This window comes from Equus asinus, chromosome 21, assembly GCF_041296235.1.
Source record: "Equus asinus isolate D_3611 breed Donkey chromosome 21, EquAss-T2T_v2, whole genome shotgun sequence".
Lineage (NCBI taxonomy): Eukaryota > Metazoa > Chordata > Mammalia > Perissodactyla > Equidae > Equus > Equus asinus.
The window spans coordinates 48,582,612-48,601,936 of NC_091810.1; the positions used below are offsets into that span (position 1 = coordinate 48,582,612).

General features: G+C 57.0%; 3 protein-coding genes across 9 annotated transcripts; all 3 read left to right on the top strand.

The window, feature by feature from the left end:
- Nucleotides 1–48: 48 nt before the first annotated feature.
- Nucleotides 49–4,436, top strand: ZMYND10 (zinc finger MYND-type containing 10). 2 transcript variants are annotated; one of them, XM_014840516.3, is made up of 12 exons: nt 49–549; nt 812–920; nt 1,738–1,854; nt 1,976–2,029; nt 2,150–2,287; nt 2,388–2,476; nt 2,569–2,669; nt 2,987–3,159; nt 3,398–3,523; nt 3,611–3,732; nt 3,853–3,978; nt 4,067–4,436. In XM_014840516.3, the coding sequence occupies exons 1-12, from the start codon at nt 458–460 to the stop codon at nt 4,140–4,142; spliced, it is 1,323 nt and encodes a 440-aa protein (XP_014696002.2). In that variant the 5' UTR covers nt 49–457; the 3' UTR covers nt 4,143–4,436. The 2 variants fall into 2 exon arrangements, with proteins under 2 accessions (XP_014696002.2, XP_070348378.1); XM_070492277.1 differs by having other exon boundaries at nt 283–602.
- Nucleotides 4,437–4,536: 100 nt separating this feature from the next.
- RASSF1 (Ras association domain family member 1) lies at nt 4,537–13,678 on the top strand. Of its 6 annotated transcripts, none has more exons than XM_070492278.1 (7): nt 4,665–4,946; nt 6,854–6,960; nt 7,410–7,699; nt 11,235–11,339; nt 11,524–11,821; nt 11,946–12,061; nt 12,734–13,678. In XM_070492278.1, the coding sequence occupies exons 2-7, from the start codon at nt 6,879–6,881 to the stop codon at nt 12,878–12,880; spliced, it is 1,038 nt and encodes a 345-aa protein (XP_070348379.1). In that variant the 5' UTR covers nt 4,665–4,946; nt 6,854–6,878; the 3' UTR covers nt 12,881–13,678. The 6 variants fall into 6 exon arrangements, with proteins under 6 accessions (XP_044610979.2, XP_070348379.1, XP_070348381.1 ...); XM_070492279.1 differs by lacking the exon at nt 4,665–4,946 and adding an exon at nt 6,575–6,713; XM_044755044.2 differs by lacking the exon at nt 7,410–7,699 and having other exon boundaries at nt 4,537–4,946.
- A 749-nt stretch (nt 13,679–14,427) lies between these two features.
- Nucleotides 14,428–17,530, top strand: TUSC2 (tumor suppressor 2, mitochondrial calcium regulator). The gene is made up of 3 exons (XM_014840514.3): nt 14,428–14,821; nt 15,962–16,082; nt 16,254–17,530. The coding sequence occupies exons 1-3, from the start codon at nt 14,676–14,678 to the stop codon at nt 16,317–16,319; spliced, it is 333 nt and encodes a 110-aa protein (XP_014696000.1). The 5' UTR covers nt 14,428–14,675; the 3' UTR covers nt 16,320–17,530.
- Nucleotides 17,531–19,325: the final 1,795 nt, after the last annotated feature.

Here is a 19,325-nt window from a genome sequence, read left to right on the forward strand (position 1 = left end):
CAACTGCAGGAAGAGCTGGTCGGGGGCGGGATGACCCCATCCCTCTGCGGGACGATGTGACGTGCGTCCCAAGAAAGAGACTAGGCCACAGGCGTCTGGGACTCGGGAAGACCTTTGAGCCGCAGACAGTTGTGAGTTGTGAGGGAGAAAACTCCAGGAGTCCAAAAAGGGTTGCTACCCGCAGCCTGGCAGGATTGGCGGACTGGGGCTGGCCCAGCCCCGCGCTCGCCGCGGGTGGGGGCGGGCCCAGGCCGTACTGCGCAGGCGCCCGCCGAGCTAACCGTTTCCATGGCGGCGAGGACCCACGCGCCCCAACCGCTCCTCAACCGTCGGGTCTCAGTCTTCGGCCCCGCAGGAGACGGTCGTGCCCGAGCGTGTCAACACCCTCACCGCAGCGCCGGCTGCTGCCCGGGGTCAGCCGAACCCCGCCTTCCCCTTCTCTGTCCTGGGCCTCGACATGGGCGACCTGGAGCTGCTGCTGCCCGGGGAGGCTGACGTGCTGGTTCGGGGACTGCGCAGCTTCCCGCTGCGCGAGATGGGCTCCGGAGGGTGAGGCAGCTGAGTCAGGGGTCTGGTGGAGTCATGGAGTCAGAGTCCTTGAGGTGGGCCTGACATTGGAGGGAGGGGTTGCCCAGTATGGAGGGGCCTCCAGGTGGGGAGTCAGAGCTCTCAGAGATAGGCGTATGTGGTCCTGAGCCCCCTCTGGCTGCTCAGGATCAGGTTAGGTTCAGTAGGACCCAGCTCCCCCTCCCGCTCCTACTGCACACATGTGCACCCAGATGCACACACACACACACCCCCTCTGGAGCAGGTGGAACCAGCAGCATGAGAACCTGGAGAAGCTGAACATGCAGGCCATTCTTGATGCCACGGCCAGCCAGGGCGAGCCGATCCAGGAGCTGCTGGTCACCCATGGGAAGGTACGCTGGGGTGACAGGCAGGATTTCTGCCTTCCCACACCACCCCAAGCCCCCACCCCACCACTCTACCCCTCAGGAGCACCTGGATGTGGGACATGGGTTGATTAGGGAGATAGTTGTGGATCCTAGAACAACCTAGGCTGCAGGGGGAGAGCCCAAGTTCTAAAGCCATTCTTGAATAGACTGTAAGGCCAGAGGGGCTCCACTGACGTGGGGGTAGGACTTTGGCATGAAAAAAGGCAGCTTTCCCAACACAAGAGAGAGGGAGTTAGAAATCAGGGATTGGCTTGGCTGGAACATGAGCCAAGATGCGGCACCAGCAGATGACCTGAGATATCACTTGACAAAAGTGTTCCTCTCCAAGGAAAAGGTGGAACTCCATACTGAAGGGTGGGGTAGGAATAGAGCACTATGGAGGGCCCTGAGAAAGGGTAAGGCCAAGGCACACAAGAGCCTTGGAAGGCCAGCGGACAGGGACAAGAGGGAGGACATGAGATAGAGAGCCAACCTGAGAGGGACACCTGGATGGCGGAAGAGGGGACAAGCGTGTAGGTGCAGGGGGAACAAGGCAGCCTGGGGAACAAGGCAAGGGTCAGTCACAGAAAGCATGAGGGATGTCCCCACAGAGATGTCGGGAGCAGCTGGAAATGAAGGTCTAAGATGCAGGAAAGAGGTTAGGAAGGTCCTCATGGGGTGTGGGAGAGTCTAGGGCCCCAGGGGAGTTTAGGGAGAGCTGGGTTGGGCTGAGCCAGAGATGGGAGGGTTGCCAGGCCAAGATAGGCCAACCTCATTCCTGTCCTTTCCCTCCCCCTCAAAGATCCCAGTGCTGGTGGAGGAGCTGATTGCAGTGGAGATGTGGAAGCAGAAAGTGTTCCCTGTGCTGTGCAGGCTGGAGGACTTCAAGCCCCTGAACACTTTTCCCATATACATGGTGGTGAGCTAGGCCCCTGGGTCACCCTCCCACCCACCGCTTCAGAGAGCCCTGGACTGCAGAGGATAGCTGGTAGCCCCTATCCCTCCCTCAGCAGCCCTGGTCACTGTCCTCTATCTGACAGGTACACCATGAGGCCTCCATCATCAACCTCCTGGAGACAGTGTTCTTCCACAAGGTGAGGCACCAGCCCTGCCCACAGGCTACTGTCCCAGGCCAGGACATGGCAGCAAGGGGGGTTGTGTCTGTATGGGGAGGGCATCAGAGACAGAATGTTTCTCCTGCTCCTGCCTCCCAGGAGGTGTGTGAGTCAGCAGAGGACACTGTCTTGGACCTAGTGGACTACTGCCACCGCAAACTGACTCTGTTGGTGGCCCGGAGTGGCGACAGTGGCCCCCCTGAGGATGATGAGTCCCGATACAGCACTCCTATGCAGGTGGGCTGAGGTTCCCTGGGGTTGGCATGGGCTAGCCGTAGGCTCCCCGAGGCCTGAACAGGCAGGGGGTGGCCAACTTGAGCACCATGTGGCCCCCCAGGAGCTGCAGAAGCAGGCAGAGCTGATGGAATTTGAGATTGCACTGAAGGCCCTCTCAGTGCTACGCTACATCACAGACTGTGTGGACAGGTGGGCATCCCTGCTGGGCCTGGGGCCTGCAGTGGAGGGCTGGAAGCCTGAGCCTGTAGCCTTTGCTCACCTCTCTCCACCCCCATCCTCAGCCTTTCGTTGAGCACCTTGAGCCGCATGCTCAGCACCCACAACCTGCCTTGCCTCCTGGTAGAGCTGCTGGAGCACAGTCCCTGGAGCCGGCGGGAAGGAGGTAAGGTCCTCCCCCACCTGCTTCGAGGACATCTTCCAGGATTGATGGGGGTGGGCAGCTTACGCACAGGCAGACAAGCTCTGCCCCTAACCCACAGAGGATACCAGGATGCCTCACCCAAGGTGGGCCTAGGCCTGGGTTTGCAGCAGGCAAGGCCTTTGTGTCCACTACCAAGGACTCACCCTGCTATAGAGCAAGCAGCACTCCAACCTGGGCAAGTCCTGTGCCCAGGCAGTGGTCAGTCCTCCAGACCATGCAGCTGGTTCACTCAAAGTATATGCAATGCCTGCACCCAGTGTGCTGGTTCCTCTCCCCAGGCAAGCTGCAGCAATTTGAGGGCAGCCGTTGGCAGACAGTGGCCCCCTCAGAGCAGCAAAAGCTGAGCAAGTTGGACGGGCAGGTCTGGATTGCCCTGTACAACCTGCTGCTAAGCCCCGAGACCCGGGCCCGCTACTGCCTCACAAGCTTTGCCAAGGGACAGCTACTCAAGGTAGGAAACTCCTCCAACACCAGTCTCAGCACTGTCCCACCCCATCCCTGCTGTTTGTCTTTGCCCACTCTTCTCAGCCCCAGTCCTCTTTCCAGACCTTGAGCCCTTGGGTGACACAACAGCTAGTGGGACATGGGCTCCTCAGGCACCCTCAGTCCAGCCTAGCCCAGGCCCTCTGTGTTCCTTGACCCTCTGGTCAGCACTGCTTCACACTGGCCTCCCCTGGACACCCTTGCAGCTTCGGGCCTTCCTCACAGACACGCTGCTCGACCAGCTGCCCAACCTAGCAGACCTGCAGAGTTTCCTGACCCAGCTGGCCCTGGCTGAACCCCAGCCCCCTAAGAAGGATCTGATATTGGAACAGGTCAGCAGTAGGAATTTAGTTGCTCAGAGGAAGTTAGTTGCCCACTTTGCCAGCTTCTCCCTGACACTCTCCAGTTCTTTCTCCCAGATCCCAGAAATCTGGGAGCGACTAGAGCGAGAGAATAGAGGCAAGTGGCAAGCTATTGCTAAGTACCAGCTGCGGCATGTATTCAGCCCCTCAGAGCAGGACCTGCAGCTGCAGGCACGAAGGTGAGGCCTGCTGAGCTGGCAGAAGGGGTGGAAGGGATGCAGAAGGCCTGGATGTGGGCAGGGGTGTTCCTGTGCTCCCACTGGCCAGGCCCAGCCAGGCTCTCCTGACCCCTTCCCCAGGTGGGCTGAGACCTACAGGCTGGATGTGCTAGAGGCAGTAGCTCCAGAACGGCCCCGCTGTGCCTACTGCAGTGCAGAGGCTTCCAAGCGCTGCTCACGATGCCAGAATGAGTGGTATTGCTGCAGGTGAGGGTATCCTAGGACGTTGGACCCCTAAGCCCCACTCCTATACCCCCTACAAGCACTGCATCCTCACCTGGCCACCTGCCTGCAGGGAGTGCCAAGTCAAGCACTGGGAGAAGCATGGAAAGGCTTGTGTCCTGGCAGCCCAGGGTGACAGAGCCAAGTGAAGGCTGCAGCTGCTGAGGGACGACCATCCATGCCATACAACCCACCCAGAGTGTGCCCCTGAACCTAGGGATCTCTGCCAGAGCCCTGGCCTCCCAGGTGGTAAACACACTGAGAGGGTAGAGCTGCTAACCTATCTCCCCCAGCAAAGCGCTCCCAGCTTCCTGCCCCACCCGGCGGGTAGGCTGAGGGCGCTGCCTCAGCAAGCTAGACAGGAGGCCTGGGTGGAGGGCGAGGGCGAGGGCCGGATGTGGGGACCCTCTTCCTCTAACACTGTAAAGCTGGCCTCCAGAAACATGCCTGTCTCCGCGTGGTCCTTTGCGGTCGTCGTCATTGTTAGGGGAGGGGAGGAAAGGGAGGGCGGGGACACCGCGCCCTAGCCCCCCAACTCCGCCCGCGGGCGCACACAGGTTTCCATTGCGCCGCTCTCTTCAGCTCTTTCCCGCCGCTCTGCCTGGACCCCGGGGGCGGCGCTGCATCGAGGCCGTCCCACAGCCCCGCCCGCTCCGCGCTTGCTCGCGCCCAGAGCCGGCCGGAGTCCGGGCTCGACTGGGCCATGTCCGCTGAGCCTGAGCTCATTGAGCTGCGAGAACTGACACCCGAGCGGCGCGCCGGCCCGGGCCGCACCCGGCTGGAGCGCGCCAACGCGCTGCGCATCGCGCCGGGCACCGCGCGCAACCCAGCGAGGCAGCTGGTCCCAGGCCGCGGCCACCGCTTCCAGCCTGCGGGGCCCGCCACGCACACGTGGTGCGACCTCTGCGGCGACTTCATCTGGGGCGTCGTGCGCAAGGGCCTGCAGTGCGCGCGTGAGTAGCGGCCCCGCGCGCTGGCGAGAGCCAAACCGGCGGCCAAGGGGCAGCACTGTCGCTGCGGGTCAAGTTGCGACGGAGGGGGTAGAGTTAGGGATGGTCCCTGCTGACCAGGTCCGTTATCTTTGCCCCATCGCGGAGGAGAATTCGGGCAGATGGTTTTATATCCTTGCTGTGTTCTACCTGCGTCTGGGGCACAGTTGGGCAGAGGTTATTGCCTGTGAAAAACAAGGTACTGATTTCACATTTCTTTAAAGTGACTTGGCCCTTCTTGAGAAAGGCTTTATGCATACCAGTCTCAGAGTCCACATTCCCAGGCCTGCCCCTTCCTAAAGATTCACTCACCTGTGTCCCCTCCAGAATCGTTGGGGTGAAGGGAATTTGCCCACCTATGGGAGGGGGCCTGGAAAAAGTTAGAACCTTGGGTGGGCCCCCTGCAAGCAGGAATTTTGTTGTCTTTATTTAGCAAATACCTATTGCAGGCCCAGTCAACCAGGTGTTAAAATATGAAACACAGCCACACACTAGCAGCCCTTCTGCCCTCCCAGGAATCACCAGCAAGCAGAGGTTGTTCTCCCACTGAATCAGCTAGAATCAGTTGGGATGCTTTTACAGCCCTCCAAACCGCTGTGCCCGGACTCTACCTCAGACCTGTTGAATCAGTCACTGGGTATATGAGTGTATTAGTGATTTTTAAACACTGATCATTGTAGTGTACATCCTGGGTTGAGAATCATGCTCTGGCCCATTTAGGAATTTAGGGAAGGTGTCCCAGGCCTGTGTGGGTATGGAGACCCTCTCATCCAGTACAGGAGTCTGTCCTGAATTCTGCTGGGAGGAACGGGAGTTGTGACACAATACAAAGCACGAACAAGGTCTGGGACATTGCAGTGTTCCCAAAGAAAAATAAAGTGGCCATGGAAATGAAAAACAGGATAATTTGGGTGTGTGTCAGAGGCAAAGACAAGGGAGGAATCAAGGATGCGTTTTTTGCCTCAAACAACTGTGAAAATAGTAATGATTTTTGCTGAGATGAACTCTGGTGAGGGTAGGGTGAGGTGGAAGAAAAGTGAGTTAAATTGTGGCCATTTTGGGTTGAAATGTCTATTAGACATCAAAGTGAATATAGTGACACATAGATTTGATCTGAGGGGAGTCATGGAAGCCTTGGACCTGGGATAGGTTAGTGTACAGAGAGGAGGGCAGTGATCAGGACTGAGCCTCGGACACTCCACTTTTAAATCTGGAAGTTGAGACAGAACCAAAAGAACTGAGCAGGAGCTGCAGGGAGGTGGGAGGAAAACCGGGGTAGTGGGAGCCCCTGGGAACCAAGGGGAGCAAGCATCAAACGATGCTGAAGAGGTGAGGATGGAGAAGGGACTGCCGGATTCGGCAGTGCAGTAGGTTGCTGAGGACTCTGACCAGGGCAGCTTCCTGGAGGGAGGGGCAAGCCTGACTGGAATGGGTAGAGGTGAGAGTGAAGGCACGGAATTAAGAGTATACGTAGACCAGAGTTGATAAGTTTTGGTGTGAGGAGAATAAGACATGAGAACTAGAGGGGACATGGGTTAAAGATTTTTGGTTTTTTCCCTTCAAGTAAATGGGCGGAGGAAGGGGGGCTGACAATGCGGAAGAGGGAAGTTCTGCGCTAGGCGCTAGAGATCCAACTGTTGAGTAGGCCTAGATCCCTAACCGCCTGAAGCCTTCCCGCGAGGTTCCAGACGCAGGGCGACCAACACTAGAATCTGTGTGTAGCAGTGGGCGGTAAGTGGGCCTGAGATAAGGCCGGTCATGCAGAGCCTGGCAGGCAACGGCCTGCAGCCTGGGGATTCTCTTCCGTCCCCGGGACGCTTCTCTGAGCTGGAGCTGGGGCTCCTCCGCCTCACCGTCAGGCCTCTCTGCAGATTGCAAGTTCACCTGCCACTACCGATGCCGCGCGCTCGTCCGCCTGGACTGCTGCGGGCCCCGGGACCTGGGATGGGAACCGGCGCTGGAGCGGGACACAAACGTGGTGAGCCGGGGGGCCGGGGGACGTATGGGCGAGGCAGGGACGCGCAGACGAGCGGGACACATTGCTGACGTTCCTAGGACCGCCCGGCATTACACGCAATGGGCGTTCTAATAGCGGATTTCCTTGCGGCAGACAGTGGCTAATTCCGTGCGCGGGCTCGAATAGGTGCGGGGCGTGCCGACTCGGCGCGGACTGCTCGGAATCGTCCGGGCTCTCCGCGGGTGCAATTTCCGCAAAGCTCCGCATCCGGTCTTGTGGCCACGCTGGAGCACATGCGCACACGCTCTCACTTGTGCCCAACTGGAGGCGGGTTAGCTCCTGTGAGGCTGAGCTGAGCTGAACTGCCTAGGCGATGAGATCATTCCTAGAGGCGAGGCGTGTGTGACCCCGCCCTCCGGCTTTCCTCCCCCAATGAGACGAGAGCTAGATCCTGGCTGTCTGCGTTTCAGTGTTAACGGTTGAGGCGCGGACACTGGTCCCGGCGCACGCGCACACTGACACGCGCGCGCACGCGCACACGCGCCTGGGGCGGTGGTTGGAGGCTACCGGCTCACACGACTCAGGGAGCTGGCGGGCGGGCGCGGCGATGGGCGAGGCGGACGCAGGGACGCCTTCTTTCGAGATGACCTGGAGCAGCACGACAAGCAGTGGCTACTGCAGCCAGGAGGACTCGGACTCCGAGCTCGAGCAGTACTTCACGGCGCGTACCTCGCTGGCGCGGAGGCCGCGCCGGGACCAGGTGGGAGCCGGGGGTGTGCGGGCGGCGGGCCGGGGGCAGTCGCTGGAACCCTGCCCCTCCCCGGTAAGTTGCCGTGTCCAGAGTTTGTGGGCAGTCCCGTCCTCCCGTCAGCGTAGATCCAGGACCGGCCTGGGGCCAGCACGCGGAACCGTGTATGGGGCTCCCAGCGCCTCGTACTGGGTGCCGAGGCCTCCCTGCTGTCTCTGTCACAGACCAGTTGAACCAGGGGAAGCAGCTACGTGCCTTGGGGTTGACCAGGGACGGGCATTATCCACCTATGACTAAAGCCTACTGCGCAGCCTGGACTAGCACTTCAATTTCCGCGTTCGGGCCGCTCCCACCGCCTCTCTGGGGGACCAGGAGGACCAGGAGGAGGAAGTGGAGGAGGAGGAGTCCTCGCCGGGAATTGAGAAGTGTGTTTAGGAGAAAGGCGAATGAAGGTCCGGGCTCCTGCATATACACTCCTAGATGGAGCCAGCTGAGTCCCCACTTCTTGCCCGTCCTGGCCTGTCACCAGCTGCTGGAATGTGAAGGATTCCGACCCCCTGTCTGGAGTGGACTAGAGTACTCGCTTCTGCAGCACTAAAATTGGAATGAACCTGGAGAAAGGGGATTTGGGACTGTATGGGAAGGAAGCCTTGTTTTGGATTGTAAGCATCCAGGAGCACTTTATTCACAAGAGGCAGGGAAGGCTAGATTGTAAAATGCCCTGAGAGGGGTCAAGAGAGATCGAGGTTACTAATCCAGACTATAAAGTGTGGTGCTGGAGTAGCTGTGCCTCTTGGAGTCTCCTAAGTGTCCCCATTATCAAAGACCCCTGTGCCGTGTGCCATGAGTGTGACCACTAGCCTCAGATAATTATTCTGGATGTGGTACACCTCAGGAGAGCACCCTGGCCAGGGCGTCAAGAAAAAGAGATGGGGACCGTGAAGCTCAGTATACCTGGCAGCAATGGGGCAGAATTCCTTGCATGGGCCAAGGAGAGGGAGTTGTGGGTGATTCTTTAGATGAAAATTTTATACCTCAAAAGCTGAACCCGTAGCTTGGGTGCAATGTTTGAATATGGATCCCTGGGACTCTCTCTGTGTCACTCAGACGGGAGCCTTTTTCCATTTTGGAAAGGTGGAGAAAACCACAAGACCCTAACCAATTGAAAAGGAGACTAGGGGGGCCGGCTCTGTGGCAAAGTGGTTAAGTTCACGTGTTCCACTTCCCTGGGCGCAGTTCGGATCCTGGGCGCAGACCTAGCACTGCTCATCAAGCCATGCTGAGGCAGCGTCCCGCATAGCAGAGCCAGAAGGACCTACAACTGGAATATACAACTATGTACTCAGGGGGCTTTGGGGAGAATAAGAAGAAAAAGATTGGCAACAGATGTTAGTTCAAGGCCAATCTTAAAAAAAAAGAGACTAGAGAGTCCCAAGGTATATGTAAAATAAAACCATCAGTCACTCTGGACAGTAGCAGAGTGGAGGGTGGGTTGCTTTGTTGCAGGAGGAGGGAAATTCCATGGTCCTGCTGTGCATCCCTTTGGGATGGCTGTTAGACTCCTCCTCCAGCAGGTAGCTTTGGAAATAGAAAAGGAAACTCTTCCTCCTCTAGAATCCTGGTAGGACAGTGCAGTGCCACCAGTCCAAGTCTCTTGTTTTATGTGCAGTGCCACCAGTCCAAGTCTCTTGTTTTATGAATAAAGATACTGAGGGAGGTGCACCTGGAGAAAGGAAGGGGCTGGAACCAAGGTCACTGCATCCCAGTCCAGGGCTCCTGGATAACCAGGGAAGGGAAGAGAGAGGAGCAAGTTTTCTCATTCCCAGGCTGGAGCTCAGAGCCATTACAAGGAAGGGGAATAAGTTACTGTCATCCCTGTACCCACCTGTTCTGTAAACAGAATTCTCTTCGTTCCTGCCCTGGCACTAGAGTCTGCTCAGCTTTCCTCCTGCCCCTAGCATCCCTCCCATCCTGGCACTCCTTCCCATTGAGGCACTCTTTCCTGTACCAAGCCCTCTCCTTGGGCCTGAACAAACACATCCACCCTTTATTCCCAGCCTCCAGAGCTCATTTTACCCCCGGGTCCCCTATTTTCCAGAGCCCACACTGTTTGTTCTTACCAGCCTTACAGGATTTCCCACTGTCCCCAACAAGGTTTCTGCTAGAGTTTTCACTTCTCAATGCTCTCCTCCATCCAGGAGGCCTTTGCAAACTTGAGGAAGTAAATAGGCTTCCGTTGCCACCCCTCCCCCATACCTTTTTCCTGTGAGGCCCCAGCCTCAGTCCTCAGTGCCATGTACTTGCTGGCTGCTGAACAGCAGCAGGTTCTAGGTGAAGACCATGCTGCTAAAAGGTCGTGAACTCCACCTTACTCCCTCATCTGTCCTCCTTGTTCCCCATCAGATGGTTTAAGCTTAGGGGGCTCCAAGGCAGCAGTCAGGGAGAAACTCGGGTTGTCCTGAGCTCAGAGCTGGGCACAAGGTTATTCTGCAGGAGACCTTCTGGTGAGAACTCCCCTGGGGCAAAGCATTGGTCAGCAATGATCTCAGCTGTGTCTGTGACACTCCCATTCCAACTAGGGCCTATCTGACGTCAACAGGAAGTAAGGCTGATGCAATGGGACCAAGGGAGTTTGGCAGAAAAAAGTTAATTCAGAGCCCTGGCTACCCTGGTCCATATCCCACCCTTCCAACAAGAATCCAGTCCCTGGAGGACTGGGGGAGGGGCTAAGTGGTGGAGCTAAAATCTTTGGGCTAAACCTCCAGACAGCAAGGGGGACGTGCAGAAGCCTACCTGCTTGCACCTTGTGGGACAGGCTCTACCAGGAGGCAGCCTGTGCAACTCTGCAGATTGGAGCCTGGCCTAACACTGCCTCTTGTGTAACTTGAGTCAAGATCAAATGGCATGTCACAGTGGCAGACACATGCCTCACTATGTCTGAGACATGCAGGGCTGGCCCCAAGTCCCCCACCAAGGGGTGTTGACATTGTAGAGGTGGCCCTTCTCCTCTTGCCCACTGGTGGCTGGGCTCCTGGTGTGCACCAGGTCTTACACCTCTCACCCTGCAGTGCGTCCTGGCCCTTTGCCAGGGCAGAGTGGCAAAGTAGCTGCCTTCTCCCGGACAGACCCTGACCCCACCCAACTAGGGTGCTGGGATCAGGCTGTGCAGTTGAGAGGTGGTTTAACTGTAAACAAGAGCCGCTCCTCAGAGTCCCCCATCATTTCCTGGTCCCTGGCCTCATGCCTTCAGTTGCTTTGGTTTTAAGATATCTTTAGGGCCTCACCTGATGTTGAGGAGGCCCCAGGCAGGTGGCAGAGAGAAGCCAAATGATTCTGCGTTTGCTGTCTTCACCCGTAGCATACAGAACCAGGAGCAGTGATGGGTTCTTCTCATCAGGCCTCGAGCTTTTTTGTCAGTTTCCAAAGGCTGCCCCAGAGGCCATTTTTTCAGAGTGGCTCACCCAGGGCTCACCTCCCTGCCTGTGACATGCATTGCAGCAGGATGGGTTCCTTAAGGGCCCTATGTCCATGCTGGCCCATCTTTCAGGACGAGCCTGTGGAGTGGGAGACACCTGACCTTTCTCAGGCTGAGATTGAGCAGAAGATCAAGGAGTACAATGGCCAGATCAACAGCAACCTCTTCATGAGCCTGGTGAGTTGACAGCTCAGGGAGGGGGTGGGGGGAGAGGCAGAAACCCAGCTGTGTGCCTGATACCCAAAGGTTGGGCCCAAGCAGTGATTTAGTCACACTCAGCCTAGCCTTAAGTGGACTGGCAGTGCCTGAATCTGTTCCATCTCACCTGGAACCTAGTCATGGTTTGGTTTCTCCTCTTCAGAACAAGGATGGCTCCTACACAGGCTTCATCAAGGTTCAACTGAAGCTAGTGCGCCCTGTCTCAGTGCCCTCCAGCAAGAAGCCACCCTCCTTGCAGGATGCCCGGCGGGGCCCAGGGCGTGGCACAGCTGTGAGGCGCCGCACTTCCTTCTACCTCCCCAAGGATGCTGTCAAGCACCTGCATGTGCTGTCACGCACACGGGCACGCGAGGTCATTGAGGCTCTGCTGCGCAAGTTCTTGGTGGTAGATGACCCCCGCAAGTTTGCACTCTTTGAGCGGGCTGAGCGCCATGGCCAAGGTGGGCTTTCTACCCCACCCCACCTGTGTGTGAGGGTATATATGCATGCACCTGTGCATGCAGGGGCTGAGGGGGTTGGGCCTGACTCCAATCAAATACTCTCTTCCCCCTGACTGGCCCTCAGTGTACCTCCGGAAGCTGTCTGATGATGAGCAGCCCCTGCAACTGCGGCTCCTTGCAGGGCCCAATGAGAAAGCCCTAAGCTTTGTCCTGAAGGAGAATGACTCTGGGGAGGTGAATGTGAGTACACAGCCTTCCTTAGTTTCTTGGTGGTCACTGGCCCAGGCTAGTGGGTTACAGCTACAGGAATACTTGGAGGAGGAATGGGGCTGGAGGACAAGCCTTGCAAAGCCTTTCCAGGACTATGTGAGCCTCGTAGCTAGAGTAAAGGCTTCACGGCTCTCATGCCAAGGTCTAGGACTTGCCCCAAGAAGCCAGGAAGAACTGTTTTGGTGCTCTGCTCTTTCCCATTGGGGAAAGTCCTCAGGAGATGCAGGAGTCCATCTGATAGCATGGTGATCCCAGGCTAGATCAAAGCCACACAGATAGGCCCAGGACATAATGGAGGCCCCCACTTCAGGCATTAGGACTTTTTATCTAGAAACTTTCCAGCTGCAAGGTACTGGGTCTGTAGAATAGGATTAGACTCAAGAGTGTGGGCATGACCTGTCCACAGGTCACTGGAGAATATCTGGCTTGGTTGCCTGTCTGCAAAGTGACTGCCCTACTTTGTGAGGCCCATCTTCTATATGGTCTGTCGTCAGGAAACCTAGCACAGACCATTCAGACAAGAAGCTAACATTAGAAAGTCCCATCCTAATTGTGTGACCATGATGTGCTGATCTTTTCTGGGGAGGGCCTGCTGGCTTGGCCATGACTGTGACAGCCTATGTCTTCCCTCTCCCCCTCCAGTGGGACGCCTTCAGCATGCCTGAACTACACAACTTCCTACGCATCCTGCAGCGGGAGGAAGAAGAACACCTCCGCCAGATCCTGCAGAAGTACTCCTATTGTCGCCAGAAGATCCAGGAGGCCCTGCATGCCTGCCCCCTGGGGTGACCTCTTATAACCCCTGGGTGGAAGGAGGAGAGTAGGCAGCGCCGAGGGCATGCCGTGTGAGTGTGACAGGGCCCATGTGGCCTGAGGAATGAGTGTGCATGGAGGCCCTCTCTTGCTGAGGGAACGAGCCAGAGAACAGTGAAGGAGCTGGCCCCCTGTGTCCACCAGTGGGTGTAGCAGAGTATTGCTCTGGACCCTTCTGCGCTTCATGTACTGGGTCATGGTGGGCCAGGGTTGCCCTGGGAAGCTGCTCCAGGCTTGCAGCAGGGGTAGAGCAGACAGAGTCTCCTTAATTAGTGGTCTCAGGAGAATCTTGGAGATCTTACAAACGGAATAGGGTCATGTTTGCAGGGATGAGGGCCCTCATCTATGGGGAAAGGTTGTATGTTTTGAGACTTAGATGGGGTCTCAGGACACCCCTATCAGAGCTAAGGGTGGGTGTTCAAGATAAGGCAGGCATCAAGGAAGAGTCTAGGTTGCCCTCTACAGTGCCCTCAGACTCCTCACACACCTGGGATCAGGGAGTGCTGGCTCACAGTGCCTCAGTGCCTCCTCCAAGGAGGATGTCCCTGGGCTGGGGTTTGTGTGAGTGTGGGCACTGGCCCAGGTCCGTGCCTTGTTTGCCAATCAAAGACAGGGTCTTTCCCTTGGATATTTTTGATAATGTGTGTGAATGTATGTAATATTTTGTGGCCTCAGCTGAATGCCTCCTGTGGGGAAAGGGGTGGGTGTGACAGTCATCATCAGGGCCTGGGGCCTGAGAGAATTGGCTGAATAAAGATTTAAGAATTCTCTCTACTTTTGGACTCTTTATTATGGGCCCTCAGATGTAGTTGCCCCTCATGCCAGTGGCTGCCATGGGTGATGGACAAGCTCACAGAGCACCTTTTCGAAGTCACCATGAGACCAATTTCTGAAGGATGTGGAGTTATGGCTATGTAGTCAGTCATCACTCAGCACCCTGGGACTCAGGTCGTGGTGGGGGCAAGAATATCAGCTGCAGCTAGAGCTTAGGGAAACCAGACACCCCCAACACATACACACACTTACGCAGACGCACCCCCAAGCTGTGGAAGGCGCTTCACCAAATATCTATTGGGGTCCTACTGTGCACCAGACACTACTCATGGCACCGAAGGTATAGCTGTTAATTCTCTCTTCAGGAAGCGTGCATTTTGGTGGGTTTGGAAAGAACACTGAATTTGAAAGCCTTTCAGACCTGATTGTAGCTATACAACATTTGGCCAATTCCTTAATTTTCCTTCGGTTCCCTTTCTTCTCACATGTGACAATGATGATCGCAAAATCGGTGTAGGAACAGCACTAAGCTAAACAAGCATCGTGCGGCACGGCCTGTGGTCAGGCCCGCAAGTGCTAGTTTGGGGGGACCTAGTGGTTGGGCAGGCCCACTGGACCTGACCTCTGGGGTCGGGGACGTCGGAGCTGCCATACACGAAGAAAAAGCGAGGAGGACACAGCCACTACTTTCCTGGGTAGGAGGTGCCCCCGCTGGAGAGAGCGTGGCCTGCTGGGATCTGACTTTTCACAGTGCATGCTGGGATGTCTAGCATCCGAGGGCGGCTATTGGTCTCGCCCCACGGATCGACGAGAGAAGCAACCAATCAGAGGGAGCATCATGCGGAAGCGGAAGTGAGGTTTCCGTGGAGACAACCGAGCCTGCGGAAGGCGGCGGCGGCGGCATCTGCGAGCAGAGGCCGAGGCAGGGCATGGCGGCGCCGACAGCCTTGTGAGAGCGAAGCGGCCGCGGGGCCCGCCATGCGCCGGCGGCGCTGACATGGGCGCCAGCGGCTCCAAAGCTCGGGGCCTGTGGCCCTTCGCCTCGACGGCGGGGGGCGGCGGCCCGGAGGCGGCGGTCGCTGAGCAAGCTTTGGTGCGGCCGCGAGGCCGAGTCGTGCCCCCCTTCGTATTCACGCGCCGCGGGTAAGGGCGCGGGTTTCGCCCCGGGGAAGACAGGCAGGTACTGGGCGCCCCGCGTCATGGGGAGCTCCCGCCGCCGTACCCCTACACCCGAGCCAGGACGACTACCATATTTCGAGCCCCCACAGGAGCAAGGGGTGGGGGAAGCCGGGCAGTCGGTTCTTGGCTGTCTGGCTGCTCTGAAGCTCTCCCTAGGGGAAGAGTAGGCCTGAGACTTGTCCCTGGGTAGGCTGTCTGCACGGTAAAACTAAGATAGGGTCTCCTTGAGACTTCAGGACTTCTTCCTTTCATCTCTTCCAGTTCAACCTGCAAGTTGAAGGCTTCTAGCCTCCCCTTCCCCAGTTATTTTTAGGGGAGAATGACCCTCTGTTTTGGCTGTTTGCGTTCCCCATGGTGGCGGGGTGGGGACTTCTGAGGGTAGTGGCCTGGAAAGCAGGACTGGGCCCCAGTATTGGGGATGGAGCCTGGGAAAAAAGACCTTCACCCAGATATATTTTCCAGATGTGGAGCAGTGACCTCCCCTCTGTCCCCCAGGGGGCCAGACAGGAGCACTAAAGTGGCCTGGCCCTACTGGGCCTCTGGGTACTGGCGCTCAGATGATGCTGGAGATTTGACTGTAGATACCACTGAGACCTAACAGTGACAGTTTGACTACACCAGCCACCTGGGGGTGGGTGAGGAGAATGCAGCTTTTTTCCTTTAGGCTCCCTCCTAGCTCAGGCATCTGCTATCTCAGGCTTTGGCAGCAGTGTCTTCTGGAGTGAGACCAACATGCCAGGCCACCACCCTGCCCACTCTAGAAGTCCTGGGTGAAGGCAAGGCCCCAAGTAGTTGGAATAGTTACTCTTGCTGAAGAAACCAGTGATGAGAACTGGTGTTGGCTGCCTGGACAGTGTGCTCTGGTATGGTCTCTCTTCTTGGGGTCTGACAGAGTAGCACTGGCCACCACCTGACTTCCCACTTCCTTCTAGTAGACCCCAGACCCTAAGCAAGGGACTCTCCAGGCTTATTTTCTTTCCTTTCTCTAGCCAAGGTTATTCCTTCCTTCCCATTTGGGGGTGGGCACACTTCCCTGTGGTCTGGCATTTGCCATGACCAGGTGTGGGGCTCCAGCCCAGCCTGTTCCCCTCTCCCTCTACACAGCTCCATGTTCTATGACGAGGATGGGGATCTGGCTCACGAGTTCTATGAGGAGACAATCGTCACCAAGAACGGGCAGAAGCGGGCCAAGCTGAGGCGGGTGCATAAGAACCTGATTCCTCAGGTGAGGGGCTGGGCAGTGGTCATAGAGCCTGTGTTGAGTGTGTGGAGGTAGACCCAGAATGGGGTCTGCTGTCATGGTGGGGGCTCTTCTGGGAGGAGCTGGGAGGAATAGGAAGGCTTCCTGGATTAGGGGCCCTGAGCTGACCCTCACTAGCCTCTGTTTCCATGGCAGGGCATCGTGAAGCTGGATCCCCCCCGCATCCACGTGGATTTTCCTGTGATCCTCTATGAGGTGTGAGCCTGGAGGGTGGCAGGCATAAGCACCCTCTGCCCCAGCAAGAAAACCCCAGGCTCAAGGTGTGGCTTCCACTGAGGAACCTAGGCTGGAGCCACAACCCTGAATAAACTCCACTGGCCTGGAATCTTCAGCTGTGAGCAGGGCAGTCCTGCAATGTTGGTCAGGTTTTGGTTTGTACGTGGACAAGAGGTGGCTGGTGGTTGGCGAGGGATAATGGCGGAGTTACCAGCCCACCTTCCCCAGCAATCTCTACAAGGAGCATGGCAGGGCATATACTGGTCAGGAATGTCTGGTTCCTGTGCCCTTGCCTGGCCTGCTTTCTTCCAAGCTTGCCTAGCGCCCAGCCCTGCTAGGAGCTACAGCACTTTACAAGCAAGGTCTGCCTTCTTCCAGCCCTTGGGCTGTGGGAGCGGTACACAAGTGGGAACTTCCTTTCCCTCACTTCCCTTACCCCCTTGTCGAAGCATTTCAGCCATTTGCTACCTCGATTCCTCCTGTGTTGGACAGAGGCTGGGGACAGCACAAGCCTGATTCTTCCTGCCCTCCTGGTCATCTGTTCCCACCCCCAGACAGATGGACAGTTTGCTGGCTGTTAATAGGAGCAGGGACTGGTGTGGAAGGCTTCTCCCTTCACCCAGGGCTGGGCTGATCCCTCCCCACTGCAACTAGGTGTTGTCCCCCACCCCACCCCCGCTTGAGAGGGCATAAGATGGGATCAGGAAGGGCTAAGGATCGCTATGCCTATGGGGAGTGGACTCAACCCACCTACTCTGCCTAATCCCCTTTGCCTTTGCACCAGCCCCACCATGACCCCCACTGGGAGGAGACCATCTACCACCCTGTGGTGAGGAAGACCACGCTAGGGCTGGTGCCAGTAGCTCTGAGGAGACCCATCACACCCTCCCCTATAGTATACCCATCCCTTCAGGATCACTCAAGGGAAAGAACTGGAGACCCTGGGTAGGGACAGAAAGGAAAGAACAACCATAAAAGGAATACTTAAAATGTGAAAGTTTGTAAATAGTCTATTCCATGATGTTATTGGGGCAGAGTCTGATTTCTACATAGAAATGACTTGTTTTTTTAAATTCCTTACTGTGCAAGCTCTGTGCTAAAAGATTGTGGGAAATGGCTTGGGGAGGGTGGCCCCCAATCTAGGAAGGCTGTTGTGTTTTTTGTTCACTTTCAATAAAATTATTTGTAGACCCCAAGAGTGGCAGTCTCTGGAGCTGTGACACCCAGCCCACCACCTAGGCTCAGTAGGTAGGCCTGGGCCCAGGATTCTGGTGGCCCCATCTCCAGCAAGGCCCAGGGTAAGCTTGAGCCCAGCCTCCGGCCATCTCAGCTATGACCAGCAGGTGGCAGTGTATTCACACAGACCTCAGGATAGAGGGCCACTCACTGGTCTATTGTGTTCAATAGTTGGGGACCCCTGGAATTGGAAGGCTTTGGGATACTTCACTAGGGATTGGCCCCACCTGTCTGAGCTGAGGTGAGAATGTAACCTCAGATAGGTCTGGAACAGTTTGCCTGCCCCCAGCAGTGCTAGCTGACCCCATATGAGGTCACAGCCTGAGCCCCGTGGACCTCCCAGGCCCAGTCTTAGGTGGACAGCAGCCAGATGGGTGCCACCACACCCTTGGCCTACTGCCAGCCTCTGCAGCCCAAACCCATCTGCCTCCTCCCAGGGCTACCTGTGGACACCAGCAGGAGAGTGGGCTTGGAGCTTCTGTTCCAGCAGGCAAAGCTCAGCCACTCAATACTTCCTTCTGTTCCCTGTTGCCCTTGTCTTCTCACCTGCAGCCTGCCCTCTGTTGACTTCTAGCCTACACTTCTCAGGGCTCACTATGAGAATGGTTCTCTGCTGGGCCTAGCCCTTGGCCATCAGCCCAACTCCCAGTTAGGGAGGAGGGAGTTGAAGGACCCAGACTTCTGGGTCTGGTGAGTTGGCCTGCCAGTCTTTCGGAGGCTTAAACTTGTCAGGTCCAGAGCAGGATCATCCTGTGCAGCCTGGATTTGCAGTTCTTTGGGCACCTTTCCATTTTCCTGATAAGAGGCCAGGCGTAAGGCTCTGTCATCCTCCACTATCCCCCCCACTGACTGCCCCAGGGTCAGATGGCGTCCCATCTCCCATCTCCACTGTCCCAGTGTGAGGGAACTCCCTGTGCTGGGCCTGCCCCAGCTGACCCCAAAGCTGGAAACAATGGGGGTCAGGGCAGTGCTTCCCCACTCCCTCCCACTGGGCTGTGCTCACTTCCTTCCTGCTGGCTGCCTGAGGAAGTGTCCCTGCCCTGTGACAGTCTGGCCTGGCCTTTGTTTCCCCAGGGGCCCCCACCCTTAGAGCTTCTAAGGCCTGTGTGTCCCTTGTGGAGCCAGCACGGTGGTGCAGGGACACCACCCTCCCACGCCATCTCCTGGACTCCTTGGTCGTCAGGGACATGTTCCAGGGTATGTCCCCACCTCCCCCAGTCCCCCAATTTAACAAAGCCTGTTAAGAGAGAGGCCCTGGGCATCAGGGAGGTGGCCCAGTAGGGTGAGGGGGTAGGCTCAGGGTGATTTGAGGATGTGCAGGTTTGTCTGCACCTCTGGAGGGGTCGGCTGGGACCCTGCTGCAGCCCTCCCTGGGGCCAGGTGCATTATGGGCACCCCCTTTCCTCACTCATGTTGTAAGGAGACCCCTGCTCTGCAGTGTCGGAGAAATCCACCCAGGAACATCCTTCAGTAGGATAGCACCCTGCAGAACCCTTCTAGCCCCTGCGCCACCCCCCACCCTGCACAGTCACACACATTAACACATTGTTCACTCTGTCATACTTGGGACGTTTCCGCTCTTAGTGGAAAAAAATTGACTCAGCTCCTGGAAGTTCCCCCAGCCCCCCTCTAGGGCTGGTTCCCTTCACCACCTGCTTTGGGGGACCATCAGCTGAGCATCCCCCAAGTAGTTTGACTCCCCAAAGCACCACCACCGGAGCCCCTCCACTCACATGCTACTGGGTTTAAAGATGG